A 13183-nucleotide genomic window follows, 5' to 3' on the forward strand; every position below is an offset into this window, starting at 1 on the left:
CAATATCAGGACTAGTTAGCAATATGTCATCTACATATATCATAATAAACACTCTGATTTTACTATCTCCTAAAATGAAAAGACTTGAATCTGAAACAGTATTAACAAAGCCTCTCTACAGCAATGCATGCTTCAACTTATCATACCAGGCTCTAAGAGCCTGTTTAAGGCCAGAGAGAGTCTTTCTCAACCTGTATATATAGTGTGGCCTCTCTAGATCAACAAAACCTTAAGGCTGGCTCATGTAAACTTCCTCTTGCAACTTACCATTCAAAAAAGCATTATTAATATCAATCTGATGCACAGGCCAATTATGAGAGACTGGTAGGGTCAATATCACTCTAATGGTCACCATTTTCACAACAGGGCTGAAAGTATCGAAATAGTCTACTCTTGGGGTCTACTGGAACCCCTTTGCCACTAGTCTGGCTTTTAATTTCTACACAGATCCATCGGCATTTAATTTCACCTCATATACCCACTTATGTCATACTAAGTGTTGTTCAACCATAGGAGGCACCAGTTCCCAAGTTTTATTTTTAATCAGTGCATCATACTCAATCACCATTGCTTTATACCAAGCTGGATTATTCAAGGCCTCAGTGACACTAGTTGGTTCTTTTATAGTAGATACAAACATGTAAGAGAAGTTCCTTGGTGGAGGAAGATGCCTTGTCTTACCTTTGGTTAGCATAAGGTGAACTGATTGGTTTGAAGGTATCTCACTTGCTACATTTGGACTATATGGGAGTACAACCTCTAATGGAACAGAATTGAAAGTGTCTGAGGTCTGTAAAGTTCATGGAGATAAGTTACCAAGTGAATGGTTACTTAAGCTTTTGTTTTGAACTGAAAAATCAGGAGAAGTAACAACGTTTGGTGTATTGTATGATCTGGTTGGTTTAGGCTGTGACATGTCATTAATATTCTGAGATGCAATAATTGTATTTTCAGAACTTGACTCTACAGATGTGAGATCTATTGGAACACTTAGTCTAGGAGACTGTTCAAGAGGGATAGAGTTAGCTTTTGAAGGCACAAATACTCTAAGAGGCGATTGATAAAATTGTTTGGAAATATGGTGAGATTGACTAGCAAACACAGGATCATTTTTGAAGGGATAATCAATTTCATCAAACTTAACAGAGGCAGAGATATAGACTTTTCCAACACTACTAAGACATTTATAGCTTTTATGTTTTAGGCTATATCCCAAGAAGACACATTTTTGGGTGTGAAAGTTAAATTTATGATGGCTATAAGGTCTCAAATAAGGGTAGCAAGCACACCCAAAAGTTCTAAGTGAATAATCTGGTTTGTGAAGGAAAGTAATTCATATGGAGTGTTATTTGATAGAACAACAAAAGACATCCTATTGATCAGAAAAACTAAAGTTTGAAAGGCTTCCTACCAAAAATTCAGAGGCATACTGGCTTGAGACAGTAAAACTAAACCTAATTCTACTATATGTCTATGTTTTCTCTCTACTCTCTCATGTTGTTGATGAGTATGAGGACATGACACCCTATAATCTATACCTGTTTCTTGAAAATATGGAACTAATGCTCTATACTCACCACCCCGGTCTATTTGCATGGATTTTAGTTTGTAATCAAACTGATTTTCTACAATTTATGAAAAAATTTAAACACATTTACAATTTCAGCTTTTGATTTAAGAGGAAATATCCAAGTGTATTTTGTGTAACATCAAGGAAGTGGATATAATATCTAAAACCTTCCCTAGACAGCACAGGAGCTGGACCCCACACATTACTATGCACTAACTCTAATGGCTTAGTGACTCTAAAATGAGAAATAGAGAAATGTCCTTAATGATGTTTACCAAAATGATAATCCTTGCAAAAATTAAAATTCTAAAAATCAGTATGCAAATTTAAAGAATTGAAAACATTTTTCATAGTTTTCTCATAAGAGTGACCAAGCCTTTTATGCCAAATTTCAATATCAATTTTATTTACTGTAAAACTATTATTCTTACAGCCATAATCCTCTACATTTTTTGTGGTTTTGTTGCCTAGAATTTGACATTGAGAGCTGAAACTTGTAGAATAGCAAGTTAAAGACCTGTTTGAGTGCAATTGAAGTGGTACAGTCCATTCCTAAGTGTTCCTTGGAGCAGCACAACCTTGGAGTCCTTGTCCTTGACAAAACAACAATTGCTCATGAACTCAACAATAACATTGTTACCCCTAGTGAATTTAGAGATACTAAGGAGATTTTTTGTAATTTTTGGGACACATAGAATGTTTCTAAGGTAAAGATATTTATTTGATAAGGAAGTTGGTAAAGAAGCAAAACCTGTGTGGGATATTTTCAGGCGTTCTCTACTGCCCACTCGGAGTTGTTTTCCCCCCACATAGTCCTCTTTGATAACTAGTTGATCAACCTTAGAAACAACATGATCTGAAGCCCCTGAGTCCATTTACCAACTCAAGTCTTTAATAGTATTAGGGCAAGCTAACTAAGGCTGTGGTGTATTCCCAATACTCAGATAGGATTTAGAATCATTAGTTATACCAGTGTTTACAGAGTTTGTCTGTACCAACTGAGCAGTAGTTTGGAAATAAGTTAAAGATGGTTGAGTACTTGAATGTTGCTGATTCGACAAACTTATGTGAGATGGATTATACTAAAGATGGAAAGAAGTTGGAGATGTACAAGTAGCATGAGTAGGCACATAAGGTAGTGTATGATGCGCATAGGGATTATACTGAGCATAGGGATTTGAGGTTAAAGTTTGAGTAGCTACATAAGCTGTACTAATTGAACCATGACTATTTGACTCTTGGTTCTGACGTTGGCCAAGATAGGTGATATCAAACCTATGGTAACACTGCAAGGTCGTGTGTCCTACGTTACCACAGAGTTGGCAAATAACCTGGGGTTTATTAGTATATTTGCCTCTGCCTCTAACTTGAGAAAAACTAGTTATCTCCCTAGCTTCAGGTCTAACAGTCTTTTGACTCATTCACTCAATGCTACTATTTTGTCTTGAGTGAATATTAGAGTAAAATACATTTGCATGTTCACTAGCTACACCTTTACTGACCAAATTCACAATGCTACCACCATAGTCAAAACCGTAAACTGAGATCTTAGTAAGTCTCTGCTCATACTTCTGTAGACTAAGTTTCACATCAGTAAGACTTAATTTTCCATCAAAAGAGCACATATTTGTCATAATAATGGCTATTATTGGCTCAAATTCGGGACCAAGGTCATCGACAACATAGTTAATCAACTCTTCTTCAGTAATTTGTTGACCATAGGTAACTAGGTATCATACATTTCTTTAAGCCTCCTTATGTACTCCTAAACACTCAGATTCCCTTTCTTAAAATTTTGTAAGGCATTTTTCAGGTTTATAAACCTGATTTTCGACTCAGAGACAAAATAGTATTCTAAAGAATTCCAAACATCATTAGTAGTTAAGCAATTTGCCACATTATTAAACATTTCTTCTGATATAGAGGTTAGAAGCCAGCTCATTAACAACTCATCAAATCTTTTCCAAACAAAATACTCAGGATTAGGTTGTTTTTCCTCATGCAAAGCATTCTCAAATTTTACATTGACGAATGAAGGAGGGTAGGAAACAAAACCTATGAGATGTTCACAAAGACCGTGGGCATCTACTGTATATAAGGCTTGTGCTCTCCAGTAGTGGTAATTACTCTCACATAACTTTAGGCTGATGGCTTACAGACTTGAAATAGGAAAAAAGTTGAGATTAATTGAAGCTACTTTTCCAAAATCTACCCCGATCGATCTTTGTTCCAATGTCCAAGAATTGTCTGAGCCAAGAATACCAGAATCATGAGTCATATCGACGCTAGTCAATAGCTCTGATACCAAGAAAGATTCCAAGAATTAGTAGAAATCAAAGTAACCAAACAAGAAAAAAAATAGAGCAATTACTGAATATTCCTCCATACTTTTTCATTAATTCGATTTAGGCATTTATATAGAATTTATACAATAAATCAACTGTCAGGCTGGCCATTTAAATCAGCACCATTGAAACATAACTGCTTTAACTAACGAGACCTAAACTTTGGAACACTATTTGATCTTTATCAAAACTAAGACACTTTGAAATGAGAAGAAGTAGAAGAAAGAAAAAACAAAGTGTCCAGAAAAAGCTTCATTTTCTACCCATACAGTGCACTTTTGGTTTAATGAATTTAAACCAAAACGCATAGCATTTGTTAAAAGTTAATATGGGCTGCAACTTTACATTTGGACTATTACACCTCAACAGCTCCTGCTTACTTCTAGTTGGGCTTTCGAACATCAGTAGAAATGGGCTTCAAGGAGACTCAACTACATTTCTAGTTTAACACATAGCAACTCAATTCTAAAGGTCTCTATAGTGTTCTTATTTGCAAAAACTCACACAAACATAATTGAATAACAGAATCATTACACAAATATTATGTTAATATAGTTCATTCATCGCAAAAGTCATTCACAATAACAAGCAATTTACTGAAGACATATTGATCGATAAGAGGCTTGCGAAATCACTATAACATAATCATGTTCAAATATTGAATTCGCATTTCAAACAACATATATCTTAACCCTTATGTTTGTCTTACTTTCGTAGCAATATGAAAACTAAAATCTCCTTTATGCATTCAATGTAAATAATATCCATCTAGAAAAAAGATTTTATCCAGTAAACACATAATCTATGTTAAACTTGCAATTCATCTCATATTAATTAAGAATTCATAAATAAGATTTCTCCTCCTATTTTCTTGATTCCTAGCAAGAATAATATTTTGTTGTCGAACTTTTCCTTTTTATACGTCGGAATCATGCCTTTTGATCACTACAAATTCTTTTTACAAATGGATAAACACAAACTGTTTGAATAAACATGTATGATATGGGATAAAGAATTATTACTATGATAACATATCTTATATAATTTTTTTCAAACTAAAAACTGTATACATGAGCATGCACTCACCATGCATAGTTTTTTGTCTAGTAAAACTTTCACACATGGCACCTTATTCTCTTATCTTACATAGTGTCACCTGAACAGACATGCACCCATCATACATAATTCTATCAGCTTAAAAACTCTTTTTTAACACTTGGTCATATTCTTAACTTATGTCATATTCAATATTAGACTCAAAATAATCATAAATGATAAAATTACCCTTGAGATATACTTGTGGATGTTACACCTTGGCTCTAGATCTTGTTCATCATGTTGGTGCTAAGCACATTGAGATAGATATTTACTATATAAGAGAACAAGTCGCAAGGAAATATCTTACCATTTAATATGTGCTCTTTAAACAACAAAAAGTTGATTTCTTACAAAAGCTTTAGCTATTGTACATTTTGCTAGGTTAAGAGATAAACTTTGTGTTTTCTCTAAAGAATATTACTCGCAATTGTTTTCCTCATCAGTTGCAGTCATAGCAATTGTCTAAACTTTCAAATTAGTTCTCGACATAGAAAATTGTTGAGTATCAATTGAAATTAATAAATTAACTGAAGAATTGATGCATTAATAATTGGAGATGTTAAGAAGTACTAGAATGTTAAAGTAGGTGCTCTAGAGCTTATCATTTTAGTTGTATATATTCATATTGTATCATGTTTATATATCAATAGAATTAAACTTTTTTTTATCTATTTATCTATATTTTAACCTATGTTAAGATAATTGTCCTTGAAATTATAGAATCGTGGCAAGGAGACCAAATACTTCTTGATTGTAAGCACCACATGAGCATAAGGTAGCAATTATAGAAATGTTTGTAACCCTAATATCATTTTAACTAAGGCAACATATAATATTTTAAAATTATCATTATGTTGCAAGACCATACTAAGAGGCATTGACAAATCTCACATGTCAATCTTTTTTTATTAACAACTTAGTATAACACATGAATGTTTGTTATATGTAAGTTTATTAATTTGATCCTCTACAAGATTTTATATGGATAGTAACTTCAAATGTCTATCAACAAAATATCTAATGAATGTTGGTATATATGATTTTTAAACTTAAAATCATCATAGCACCTATTGCACTAATCGGTATAGTTTGATGCTACTTAACATAGTCTTTAAACTAGAGCTATCAAAATAATAGTTATTGGTTATGTAGCTAAGTTGGCCTTTGATTAATAAGATTTTCGTTTGTTTATTAATATAAATGAATCATGTTTTTTTTTTTTTTAATGATGTCTTCTAATTGATAAAACACAATTCATTTATATCAATAAACAAACGAAAACCTTATTAATCAAAGGCCAACTTAGCAACATAACCAATAACTATTATTTTGATATCAAACCTAATTTTTATTTAAACTTTGACCCAAATAAAGCCAGTCTTGTCAAGTGCAGTTCTTACCATTAGTTTGTGACCCTTCTTATTGTGTGGTGGGGTTGAAAATGTGGTAATATTTTTTTATAACAAAACTATGTAAGCTTATTGTGTTATTATGTGATTCAATGGTTTTAAATTAAAGATATCATAATACTTAATCACATAATGATATATTATTTTAGTATTATTTTTATATGCAAATTGAATTTCTTAGCCTTTTTATGTGTAACTCAGGTTTGTGATTGTGTAGGTGTGGGACCTAGAGAGATTCTGTAGGGATGAAGGTACAGGAGATTGTTGCCATCCAGAGAGCATACAAATGGGTTTGTGATTGAATGATCTGAGTCTTTCACTATCACTGGTAATGTCTCGGCCCATGGCACTGGGGCTGTTAAATACAATCACATACAAGTCATCCCAAAAATTACGAATAAATATTAACCTGAATCATTTTTAACAATCGAATCTTGTATAAATCTATATCATGTCATTTCCATTTAAACCTATCGATTACAGTCTTAATCAATAAGAAAGCATATTGATCAAATGGTTCAAATACCAACTGATCCTAGTCCAAATTTCAGTATCCACCCACCCTCCCCATCACAACCTTAATTCTTTTATTCTTCAGACCTCACATGCTGTGTGTAAAACTCTTGCAGAATCCATTTCTTCAAAGCCATAACCCAAACTTATTCACCAACCATACTAACAAAGCTTCCAGTTTAGCATTTCGTGGAAGCATGCTTCAACTTTAAAAAACAACTTCAACCACTCTTTTCTTTTGTTTCTGTTTATGTGCAAAATAGAAAAAACTTGACAGAACCCCAAAATAAAAGAGTTAATGAACATTAAGTGACAACAATATCGATTTCAAATTTTGATTCCCAGGAAAAAGAAAAAAATATATATATTTCATCCCAAGTGCGATGTTAATGAAAATTTCTTTGACAAAAAATGAGCTCTCAAGTTTTCATTACTTACACGGATTCAGAATTAATAGAGTCCTAAAAATTTCCACCAGATAGTTCCAACCACTCCCCAGATGAGAGCATTGATGACAGCCATAATGAAACCCATTTTGAATACATCAGGAAGATCTACGTAACCAGCTGTTACATTAAAGCAGTGAACTATTTCAGTCTCCAAAACACGATACCATCATGATGAAGAAAAATAAAAGAGAATCTTCCAACTAAAAATCTAGATTATCAGTCCACATGTCATGATGAAGCAGAATGTAGTTTTTATATGGAAGTAAATGCTCCTTAAAAAGACTCTGAAATTGCACTTCTTTTTTCTCCAGAGCATCAACCAAATAAGAGCAATAATTAACATCCACTCCTCCCAGCAAAACAAAAAGGAAAAACAATAAACCCCTCAAATTGGTATAAGCATAATGAAGTCATAATGATTCAGATTTATAACTAATCATGATGAAACAAAAATTTGCAAATAAAATGTGGGAACAAAGACTCACCTCCATAGTATACAGCAGCTTGTCCACTACTATAATGCGTCAGAGCACCAAAAAGACTTGTATTATAAGCCAAAGCCAGTGCTGCTAACACACCTGGCACACCTGCAGCCAAGTGCATGGCCAGAAACGCAGAGTATAATGCTCCCACATGAGCAGTTTGACTTGCAAACATGTAGTGGATTATAAAGTAAGATGCCTGAAGAACACCAAATGCAGTTGGCCAGCTGAAAGAGAAAGACTGAAGAGACTTGGCCACACAATCAGACATCCAGTTTACTACACCAAGATTAGTCAATTGGCCGGCCATACCTACCAAAACAGCGAACCAAGCCAAGGTATCCCACGCTGATGTCTCACTTAGGCAATCATCCCAATTAAGGACTCCCAATAGAAGGAGTATTGACAGACCAATCATTGCAGCTACAACACTTGGTATACCAAGAGCATCTCTACATATTGACCATGCACCATAGTTTGTCACAAAACAGAGTTAATACATTCAGTAAAAATAACTAATTACAGGTATCACAGTATGCAACTTTAAGACAATCACTGCCAACTAGAATAAAATTTTGAGCATATTTTTCATAATAAATGTGATGAATTTTTGCACAAGGATATCAACTTGTCCATCCTCTGTTAACGAGGAATGACTTACAAGTCCCACAAAGTACTAGAGTTCATTTTTTTGCAATTTACGGTCAAGATCAAGGTGATTCAGGGTAACATCAATAAAAGAGGGAGTGAAAGAGTTATTCAACATAATCTAGTGAAAATTAAGCATAATATGTGACAACAAATGAAGCCTTTGGAGAATTCACAAAACCAATTTGAACAGAAAATTGTGTCCTTGAAGGATGGTCAGCAATAAATTTCAACTGAAATTTTGATTCAAAGTAACCACACAAGTTATCCATTTAGAGTGATGGTTAAACCAAATAAGTCGCAAAATACAAGCTGTTCTAGCCAAGGAACTCTGAAAATATTTAAGTCAAGGAAAGACTATCAGACAAATTCAAAATGAACATCTAATCTGGACACTGTTTTATATAAAGTAAACAAGCAAATACAGGAACTCCAAATTGTTCAGAGAAAGTAAAACAAGTTCATTTTTCTTGGTTTATGGAAAGAACAATAATAGACTTCTTAATTTTACAGAAAAGAATAGAAGTATTATCTTTTTGTTTACAGATTACAGAAAAAATAGCTGCTAATAGATTACCGAAACCATTGCCCTAGTGCAAGTGTATAAACTATTTATAAGGTTCAAATGAAGCAGCATGAGAGCTTTAACACTCAACCAATTTTGGAGCCTATGGATTGTTCTAATAACAGTAAACACAAGAATTCTAATGTGTTACAAAAAGAAATCCTCACATGTTGTTCACGTCAAATGTCATAAAAGAAAGCTATGAAACACAAATGGTCATGCTTAATGGATGACACATAAATGTGCTTCCATTCAAATCATGTCCTACATTGGTGAACACACAATCCAAAGCTACAACTCGTAGAACCTACAGAAACAAGACACATGGAATACTTCTCTATCATACAGGACAGGAAAAAGAAAAAGGATCAAAAATTGAGAATTTCTTATAAGATCGCCTCAAAACAACTATTTCTAAAGGAGTGTTAGTTAGAGCCATGGGTGTGACAGTCACTAGCTGTCCCCATGAACTTTGAATTAAAGAAAACATATATTGTAATTGTGTTGAACACACGGCACAAGGAGGCTGGTGACTATCATACCCGTGACTGTCAGTAGCACTTGTCTTATTTTAAAGCCATTGCACAACCCTAGACCAATAAATTGCAAAAGATAGCAAGTGACCCCCTACAGTTTGATTTTGTATAAAAAACACTTCATGTAATTTCAAAAACATCTGCCAGAACCCAGCAAAAGGAATAACCCAGTGTGTTATAACCACTGACTTGATTTAACAGGATAAAGTCCTAGAATACCCCTTCTATTCATACTAATATGATATTTTATTCAACCAAGTTCCCAAAGTAAGAAATATTATTGGAATTTCATCAGTCAAAACAAGTCAAGAGTTAAAACAATTATAACTTAATGGCAGGAGAGTCACTAAATTTTTTAAACTACAAAGGTTTTTATTATATTAGCCAAAACCTCAAGGGTCTAGGTATATATGCCTTGTGTTGTAACAGATTCCTATTCCAGATTTACTTGTTATATACTTCCGAAACAAACTTAGTATGAAGACCACAGATATTAACATTTGCTTCCTCCAACATGATAGAACTCATATTCAGGAATTTATCAGAAAAAATATTAATATGTAGCATACATAAGCCAGTTAACCACTAAAACTTCAGTTAAAAGCAACTATTAGTTTTCTTGTTATATATTACGATTTCTAAAGGACAAGAAGAAAAGCAGGGACAATACAAAATTAGGTTCGACCTATTTAAATCATAACAGTTTTGTAGAGCAGAAATATCAGCTGCTGTAAATGGTAAAATATGAATAAACATACTACAATATACAATTTGCATCACATTGCACACTATATCTTTAATATCCACATAAAAGAAGTATAACACAAACACCACAGCAGTCCATCCTCAAATCCAATTGCCAACAAATCCATGGCTATCAAAAGCATAAGAAAAAGAGTGGGAATTACAAAAACTCTCAAATTTTCTTTCTGGTTCATGACAATCAATTTTCCAGCTACATCATCTATGTAGCATATTGGAGACTCTAACTGTTATTTATTAAGAACACTGTGAGTAATTCATGAGATTTTAAGAGAAATACTTACCCACCAACCCACAAAGAAACTGCAAGAAGCATTGTCCCCACCATGATCCATTCACTTCTTGTGACAGGGCCCATACTTTTCAGCTTCTTCGCAGCTATAGCAGGAGCCTCTGGTGTGTCTTTGATTTCAGGAGGATAGAGGTTGTATAAGACAAGCGGAGTGGCTAATAGACAAACAATAGCAGGTAAACTAGCAGCCTTAAACCAAGACACCCAAGGACTTGAAATTATAACTCCAAGTTCCTCGGCCAATTTGAGGCACAGTAAATTTTGAGCAGCAGCAGTCAGGAATAGAGCACTAGAGTTTCCAGAAGACTGTTTTACATCACACAGAATCGTTTGTTAAATATAATTATCATCCACAACATGTATCCAAAAAAAAAAAAAAAAAGAAAGAAATCTACTCAATAAACATCTTTTCTTCCTTTGAAAACACAGACAATTGTTCACGGATCCAAGCCAACATCAGCTTAAACATCAACAGCACCCAAACGCATGGCCCCTCCAATTGAACGAAAGATAAATGTGTGAATAGCATAAGAATAAAGAAACAGATAATAAGTAATACCAATCCACCAAATACCGCTTAACATAATACAGCAACACTAACCCATAATACAACAGATTAACAGGGTTTTGCATCTCATCACTGGGATGGTTTTAGTAGCACAAGTACTTGCATTTTCCACACCAAATAATTAGAAAGTAATTAATTGTAACAGAAAGATATTTTAGAAATTTACTAAATGTTACCAACTTTACTTTATTTGAATCGCAAATTTGATAAAGCCCGCAAAAATAATATTAAATTAAGATTAGAAAATTACTAACCTGAAACTGAGACTGAGCAAGATAAGAGCCAAGCTTCCTTGAAGAAGAATCGCCGGGCTTACTCCCAGCTGACAACGACAATGACTTGATAATCGGCAAGAAAACACCCCCAGCTCTTGCCGTTGTACTGGGCATAGCCGGCGCAATAAGCGCCTCGCTGAAAGTCAAACCATACGACAATCCCAATGTACTCTTCCCCAACCACTTCACAAAATACGTCGCTATTCTATCACCCAACCCCGTCTTCACAAACCCACGTGCGAAAAAGAATGAAATCACGATCAGCCATATAACCTCACTGGTGAAAGCACTGAATGCCGTCGAAAACGTAAGCGTTTTGGTGACAATTGACGTCGTTAATCCCAGAAAAGCCCATGCACCCACCGGTAATGGGCTCAAGACCAGGCCCGCGATTGTAGAGACAAAGATGGAGAGGAGTTGCCAGCCCTGGTGGCTGACTTCAACCGGCTTAGGGACGACAAAGCGTACAATGAGACCAATTGAAATTGAGATAATTAAAGGGAGGATCTTTGCTCCTTGTGGAGGAGGTGGGGGTGGGGCTCGAGTTGGGGGGACAGTAGAGGGCGTGTCGTTTGGGGAGGAGTGGAGTGTGAAGTGGGGTGATGAATTGCGACTGTGGGATTTAGAAAGTGGAGTGAAGAGAAGGGGATTGGAAAGTGATCGGAGGGCGGGAGATGGGAAAATGGAGGGTGGTGATTTGAGGATGGGTTTGGGAGATGAAAGATGGAAAAGTGAGGAGCGAGAGAGAAGAGAGAAGGAGGAAGTGGTGGTGATGGAAAGAGAATGGAGGGCAAAGCTCTCCATTGCGAATCGTGCTTGCGTTTCGGAGAGAAATCACAGAAAATGTGCGGGAAGTATGAAAGAGACCGTGGGTTTTCCGGGGCAGCGGAAATCACGAAGGGTGGACAGATTTTTTTTTGGATTTTTAATAACCTCCTCTACTTCAAGTTTTCAATTACGTCCTAGTAGTTCTAAAAGTAACAATTGCACCCAAAAAGACAGTGGAATTCCTTAGTTTACTACCGTGCATTAGGGTTGGACTCGAGCTTGGCTCGGCTCGAGCTCGGTTCGAGCCTGAAACGAGTCAGGCTCTGCTCAGCTCGATCGAGCTCGAGCCGAGCTTGAGTTGGCTCGGTAGATTTTTTTTTTAATTTTTTATATAAAACGACATCGTTTTGATCCATATATATATATACAAAACGATGCCGTTTTGATATGAAAAATGAGTCGAACCAAGCCATAAATGAGCCGAGCCGAACTCGAGTCTGCCATAAAAAAACCGAGCCGAGCCCGAACTGGCTGCGAGCCGAGCTCGGCTCAGCTCGAATCCAGCCCTACAGTGCATTGTGTTATTTCTACACTAAAGTTAGATTCAAGCTCAAACTTGCCTAAGTTTGAGTTTAACTAATTTTAGAAGAGCCAAGCTTGAACTCGTCAAACTTATTTCATAAGTGTTTAAACTTGAAACGAATTTTAAATTTAGTTTGATATTAAAATAACAAACACAATTTATAATAATCGAGCTTTGAACTCGATTCATTGGAGCTGAACTCAAATTTGAGTTCAAACAAATTCAGTTTGAATTCAATTCATACGAAAACCATGTAATGTTGTTTGTTTAATACTAATTATTTCTAATTTTATTTTAACTATGTAAACAGTTATTCCTAT

The 13183-nt window shown here is 34.9% G+C and overlaps 1 protein-coding gene across 3 annotated transcripts; it reads right to left on the reverse strand.

Annotated features, from left to right (window-relative positions):
* Nucleotides 1-6826: 6826 nt before the first annotated feature.
* LOC123214209 (dicarboxylate transporter 2.1, chloroplastic-like) lies at nucleotides 6827-12412 on the reverse strand. 3 transcript variants are annotated; one of them, XM_044633980.1, is made up of 5 exons: nucleotides 11492-12412; nucleotides 10662-10975; nucleotides 7870-8318; nucleotides 7374-7501; nucleotides 6827-7179 (listed from the first exon to the last, which is right to left on the reverse strand). In XM_044633980.1, the coding sequence occupies exons 1-4, from the start codon at nucleotides 12314-12316 to the stop codon at nucleotides 7386-7388; spliced, it is 1704 nt and encodes a 567-aa protein (XP_044489915.1). In that variant the 5' UTR covers nucleotides 12317-12412; the 3' UTR covers nucleotides 6827-7179; nucleotides 7374-7385. The 3 variants fall into 3 exon arrangements, with proteins under 3 accessions (XP_044489915.1, XP_044489916.1, XP_044489914.1); XM_044633981.1 differs by having other exon boundaries at nucleotides 6827-7204; XM_044633979.1 differs by lacking the exon at nucleotides 6827-7179 and having other exon boundaries at nucleotides 7246-7501.
* Nucleotides 12413-13183: the final 771 nt, after the last annotated feature.

The sequence above is a fragment of the Mangifera indica genome, chromosome 4, assembly GCF_011075055.1.
Source record: "Mangifera indica cultivar Alphonso chromosome 4, CATAS_Mindica_2.1, whole genome shotgun sequence".
In the NCBI taxonomy this organism is placed as follows: domain Eukaryota; kingdom Viridiplantae; phylum Streptophyta; class Magnoliopsida; order Sapindales; family Anacardiaceae; genus Mangifera; species Mangifera indica.